This window comes from Fonsecaea nubica (genome assembly GCF_001646965.1).
Source record: "Fonsecaea nubica strain CBS 269.64 chromosome Unknown Scaff87, whole genome shotgun sequence".
NCBI lineage: Eukaryota > Fungi > Ascomycota > Eurotiomycetes > Chaetothyriales > Herpotrichiellaceae > Fonsecaea > Fonsecaea nubica.
In genome coordinates, this window is record NW_019173760.1 from 127,827 (window position 1) to 133,971 (window position 6,145).

General features: G+C 54.6%; 2 protein-coding genes across 2 annotated transcripts; both read right to left on the minus strand.

The window, feature by feature from the left end:
* Positions 1-1,007: 1,007 nt before the first annotated feature.
* On the minus strand, positions 1,008-1,631 carry AYO20_09458 (hypothetical protein; the record flags this gene model as incomplete). Its single annotated transcript, XM_022647728.1, has 1 exon — positions 1,008-1,631. One exon carries the CDS (start codon positions 1,629-1,631, stop codon positions 1,008-1,010), a length of 624 nt encoding a protein of 207 aa, XP_022496337.1.
* Positions 1,632-2,223: 592 nt separating this feature from the next.
* On the minus strand, positions 2,224-4,017 carry AYO20_09459 (hypothetical protein; the record flags this gene model as incomplete). The annotated part of the gene is made up of 1 exon (XM_022647729.1): positions 2,224-4,017. The coding sequence occupies one exon, from the start codon at positions 4,015-4,017 to the stop codon at positions 2,224-2,226; it is 1,794 nt and encodes a 597-aa protein (XP_022496338.1).
* Positions 4,018-6,145: the final 2,128 nt, after the last annotated feature.

Consider the following 6,145-nt stretch of genomic DNA (forward strand, 5'->3'; position numbering starts at 1 on the left):
GGGAGGGGGATACACATAGCAAGCCGGGTCAGTGATGTGGGTGGGCAGGCAGGAAAGTCAAAGGGGATGTGGGTTTCCAAAGGAGGTGGTCAAGACTCATCCTGGTATAAACAGTCTTCCCATACACACACGACACATTTTTATATACTCTGCCCATCCCGCGCTCTGTGCACATCGTCGAGTCTCGAGTCGGGACTCGGACACCGGGGGGAATATGGGGGAATGAATGGGGGAAGCGGAGAGACGCCGCTTTGTTGACCCCTAGACAAACCTTTGACACGGATCTACAATCGTAGACGATACCCGCTCTGTGGGCGGATGGTGACCATCAGGTGGTTTGACCAGTTTGGACCGTTGAGAGACCATTCGGGCCATGGGTGAGGTCGGTCCTGTCGACCCATCTGAGACGATCACTTTTCTGGGCCGCCGCCACCGGAGTCTTGGCTCGGTTGGAACTAGACCTCGTAGTTCTGGGGAAGGACTTCATTCTCTGTACGAAGAACGATGGTCCAAAGATCGAAGTGCGAACAGAGAAAGGAATCAGAAAGCAAGCGGTTGGACTACCCCTTGCCTGGACACTTCCAACCCCGGTCGTTTTTACCCCAGATGTGCGCCGCTTGTTCCCCCACAAGTGGATCCGGGTCTGCCAAGAAGCCGAACTCCGAGATGTGTTGCTTCTGCGGCTGATTGTTCTCGTTCCGCACAATTGACGATGATGTGGACAGGACAGTCTTGTCTTGTGGGGGACGGTGTTGGGGCGCATGCGTGGGGAATGTGTGAGAGATGGCCGAGGACACGAGAGATCTGCAGTTTAGTTGGCTTTGTGGTCGACCTGGACTCTAGGGGGTTGGTGTACCGTCGACTACTGGCTCCCCATCTACTGGCGAAATCAAGAATGTCTGTCAAAGAATCGGGTGGGACATGGAGTATACGTGAATATGCCGAAAGAACATTGTGAATGTAGATCATTATCCTCAAGACGCAAGACACTACGTTACTTTGTCGCTTCAAAAGTCCTCTGGCAAGCTCCTCTTTCCAATCTCGACCCTGGTCTTGATGCTCCTGTGGTCCTCTCCCGCCTTGAGCCGCTTGATCATATCCTCCGGGTCAAAGTCAGTGCCGATGGGGTTCTCCCTGTACAGTGGGCCTGCCATGAAGGCATTCGCCTCGTCCACCGTGTCAAAGTTGTCCACCTGGGTCTCGATCCTATTCCCGTCGGGGTCTCTGTAGTAAATGCTGGTGGTGGGCCCGTGGTTGGTGCACCAGCACGGCATCATCCCCAGCGCCTTGCGCTGCAGATACGACTCGGTCAGGTCGTCGAGCGTCTCGAACGTGAAGGCGATGTGCTCCAGGCCCGCCGAGGTGGGCACCTTAGGCCCCGTTCCGGGCACGTTGATGATGGCGATGCGGTGGTGCTCGTCATCGTAGCGGAGGAAGGCCAGCTGGTCGCCCTTGAAGGAGATCTCGGCACCTAGAAAGGCCTGCCAGAACTGTACCATGGGCTCGTAGTTGGACGTGCGGAGCACGACGTGGGCCAGAGAAATGGGCGACTTGACCTTGATTGTTTGTGGTGCGCCGTTCTGAGAGTGGCCGTTGACACTGTTTGTAGTACCGTTGTGCTGCGCCGTCATGGTTTTGATGTCAGGAGGATATAGCAATTCTGCAAGGAAGCCTTGAGTAGGGTTGCGATAGAGGTAGAGCGAATATGCTGAGAGTTGGGTAGAGGGTTGTAAGTGGTCTTGAGGTGACTATTCAACCCCCCTCTTTTATGTCCCTAAAGTCGTACAACAGCAAACTCTCGCCACTCGCTTTCAGGGAACGCACAATGCTGAACTCATGATGCTTCGTACGAGATGTACGAGACAGTCAAGAGTTCACTACCTAGGTAAGTGAAGGGACAATTTCGGTGACGAGACATCGAGTTCCCCGAATGCCGATGCAATACGAGACGACCTTTGGTTAGTCGTGCCACATGATCGTCCCCAGAAGAATCAAGTTATATGGATGTTGATCATCAGGGTGCACACCTATCCACGAACTTGAAATTGACGTATAGGTGAAGGTCTTGATGTGTTTCAATAAGAATTCCATTCGCTGTCGTTAAAGATGTCCTGAATTCCAAATGGGGTTAGTCCTTTAACTAGTGTCTTGGCACAGTGCTAGCTATTTCCTACACCACCGCTTAATCGCCCTTGGATTGTTCTTCTCCCCATTGACTGGCTACTATATCGACTCCCCAACAACGAACTGCGGTAGACCTAGTAGCGCAACAAACGCGTCCTCCAGCTCTTGACCATTAGCCTTGGACGGTCCTCGCGATCGCCAGGCAACAAAATTATCCGGTCGGACCAGAATCGCGCCCCCATCGTCGAGCTGCTTCACCCGCTGCCACTGGTCTGTTATATCCCTTAGAGACTCGCCAATCCGGGCCGTCTGGATTGGAATCTTGTACCGAAGCACCAATCGCTTGGCAGCTGCCGTCCATACGAGCCCATTGTCATCGGCCAGAAGCAGAAACGATCCTTTGGGCCCGACCAGATCCTGCGTGGAGATGACACGGTCGTCCAAAACCAACCATGCATGAGGGAGGCGGTGCCCTGGTCGAGTCGTCGGGAAATATCTCTGGCCGAGGGGATCTACCTCTGGAGCTGTGGTGCCGTCGGCGATCTTGAGGCCATGCTCGTACGTGAACCCAAGCTCGATCCCGTGCGCTCCAAATTCGATGCTTTGAGATTCAATCATTTTCTTCACCTGTGCTTGGATGCTCCGTCCGGTCAAGGAGTCCTCGAACATGGCCTGGAATCTGGACAAGTTTTTCTCCTTCTGTCCAGCCACCAGGCCAATTGCCGCGTTAATCACCGCCGAGTTTTCAAACGTGAACAAGCCCCAATCAGCATTCCTTCGGCCGACTGGTCGTCGTTCCGGCTCATAAGTGTCGAGGATCTTGGTGTCCACATTATGCCTGAGGACCATGGCCAACTTCCAAGACAGATTGAGTGCGTCTTCTATCGCTGTATTCAGGCCTAGTCCCGTGGTTGGAGGGCGTCGATGAGCGGCATCGCCAGCAACGAAAACGCGGCCTTCGCGATACTTGTCGGCGACCACGCTCTCGATGATCCAATGACTGATTCTGTGGACTTTGATGTCGAGATCGGGAATCTTGAGAAGGTCGCGGATTCGAGGGACCAGCTTTTCCTCCTGGTGTCTCGCTTCGTCGTCCAGTGCAAAGCCGAAATGCATCACCCACTCTTCCGATTGCCGGCCCCAGTTCGGGCCCATGGGGACTATCGCACCACTCTCAAAGATGGTTCCACATTCGCCGTTGATGAAATGGCAGGCAAAGAATGTTTCGTCCCAGTACTGGGAAAGGTCTGCCCCGAAGTGAACAGAGACCATGTCCGTGATTCCGGTCGGGCCTTGCATAGTGATACCGATCTTTTGCCCGATGAAACGTCCACCGTCTGCGCCGATGAGATATCGCGTTCGATAAGTGGAGAGGTTCCCGGTGGCGTCTTGGACCGTGACTTCAACGTGATCACCGTTGTCGTGAAAGTCGACGACGGTGTGGCCGAAACGGATACGTCCAGGATTCCTTTCCTCGGCCAATTGCCGCAAGATTGGCTCCATCCTGCAGAGTGGAAGATTGGCCGACCCTTCGGCACTGTCTCTTTTGTATGCTTGGGCTTTGAGATCGCCGTCATCGCCACCAAAGCACGGAAACTGGTGAATCACTTTTCTGTCGAGAGGTCCCTTGCCCCCAAGAGAGGTAGCCCATGCGACCTGGCTCATCAGGTGGGGAGGACAGCTTCTCTTCCGGATTTCTTTGTGCATGTCATGCAACCTGAACGTCTCCATGGTTCTCTGGTTGAGATAATGTGCCTTTGGCAGAGCCGAAGCCACGACCTTGCGGTCAAACAGGATGTGCTCGATTCCATAGTCAGAGAGGAACGACGACATGGACAAACCACATCCTCCACCTCCCACGATGATGACGGGGAAATCCAGATCCTTAGCCATGCTGGCGTCGTGTCGAAGCAACTATTGCGCTACCAGGGAAGTTTGCCTCACGAAAAGAGCACCTTGCCCAGACCATTTAACATGACGCCTACCACCAGAATGCTCACAAGTATTCGTTCGACACGTTCGGCACGGAGGCGGGGGATTCTCCGCTGGGGACCTTATCCTCGTATACCACTGTGGATCTCTTCCCCACAGCCAAGAACCCGAAATGGGGAGTTCATGGAGGAATCGATCGCCGAATGGCCGAGACGGTATTGCTCCAGCGACACGGGGATGGTGGAGGTAACAAAAGATAAGCATCATATAGTGATACCGCTACAGACAATCCAGGAGCGAGAGACATGCTAGAGAGACCAGCTAATCTCAGGCCAACAGCCATGAACGAGACATTGATTTCCCTTGCCAGCAAGCTGGCTCTGGCATCCGCCGCGGTGTTTGTTCTTGTCCTCGCTCGATATGCTGCCGCCAGTCGTCGACCTCGAGGGTTTCCCCCAGGACCACCAACACTGCCAGTCATTGGCAATCTACACCAGCTTCCTCTCACAAAGCCTTTCATCAAGTGAGTTTGATCCCCCCGGCCGGGGGTTGACAGCACATTGGCTAATTGTCTAGGTTTCACGAGTGGAGCAAACAGTACGGCCCTGTAGTGGGTCTCAAGCTGGGTCCTCAGAACGTCGTGGTATTGAACAACTACAAGAGTGTGAAAGAGTAGGTTGGGGACCTGAGAGTTGACCACGCACCGTGTGTTGACGACTATCATTACAGACTCTTCGATAAGCGCGGAGCTCTCTACTCGAGTCGTCCAGACAGCTATGTGGGCAATCAACTCCTCTGCCCCAACGAAACGCACATCCTCCTGGTCCCCTATGGTCCGGGCTGGAGAACCCTCCGGAAAGCCGTCCAGGCCATGTTGAACGTGACGGCCGTGGACCGTCTGTTGCCCGTGCAGGAAGCCGAAGCGGCGCAGACGCTGTTCGAGCTGATGACGACGCCGCAAAAGTGTTTCACGCACATCCGACGGTACTCGACGGCCGTCATCCTCGCATCCGTGTTTGGCCAGAGAGGCGCGAGCTACGAGGCTCCCAAGGTCCAAGCGCTCTACCACGCGCAGGAGCAGTTCACCACGATCCTCGCCCCGGGAGCCACACCGCCCGTGGACGCGTTTCCTCTTTTCAAATATATCCCGGGGTTCTTGGCCCCTTGGAAACGCTGGGCGGCGAGGATTCGCCAGGAGCAGCGGACGCTGTATTCCAACTTGCTCAATGAGACGGTGGCGCGGGGTCGAAGGCAGGACAGGATTCCTTGCTTCATGGACAAGCTGCTGGAGGGGAAGGAGAAGAGCGGCCTTGACGACGAACAGATTGTATACACGGGGGGGATTTTGGTATCTCTCTCTCTCGTGGCTGTGCTTGAGGTTTGGGTCAGACAGTACTAACATCTCTGGTTGGGTAGATGGAAGCAGGATCCGACACGACATCTTCGACCCTCCACTCGTTCGTGCTAGCCATGATCAAGTACCCCGAAGTCCTGAAACGGGCACAGGCAGAGCTAGATCAAGTATGCGGGGCCTCGAGGTCTCCTAGCTCCCAAGATATCAGGAACCTTCCCTACATGCAAGCAATAATGACAGAGGTGAGTGAGAGACACACACACACACGCGTGTGCTTGCTGTGACAAAAAGGTTTCGAGTTCAAAAGAGAGAGACTGAAATACTGCGATAGACACTACGATGGCGACCAGTCGCCCCCAACGGCGTGCCTCACATGCTGATCCAAGACGACGTCTACGACGGCTACGTCCTCCCCAAAGGCACCATCGTGTTTGCCAACACCTGGTCCATCCACCAGGACGTGTCGGAGTACGACAGACCCGAGGAATTCATTCCCGAGAGGTTCCTCGACGACAAGTTTGGTAGTAAGAACAAGAGCAACGTCCAAATTTTGCGCGATGACGACAATAACAACGACGACGACGTTGACGACGACGAGAATCGCCGACGGGTGACTTATAGCTTTGGAGCCGGGAGGCGCGTCTGTCCCGGTCAGCGGCTTGCGGAGAATTCTCTGGTGAGTTTCAATTTTCCACACACACACACACACACACACACACACACACACACACTAAC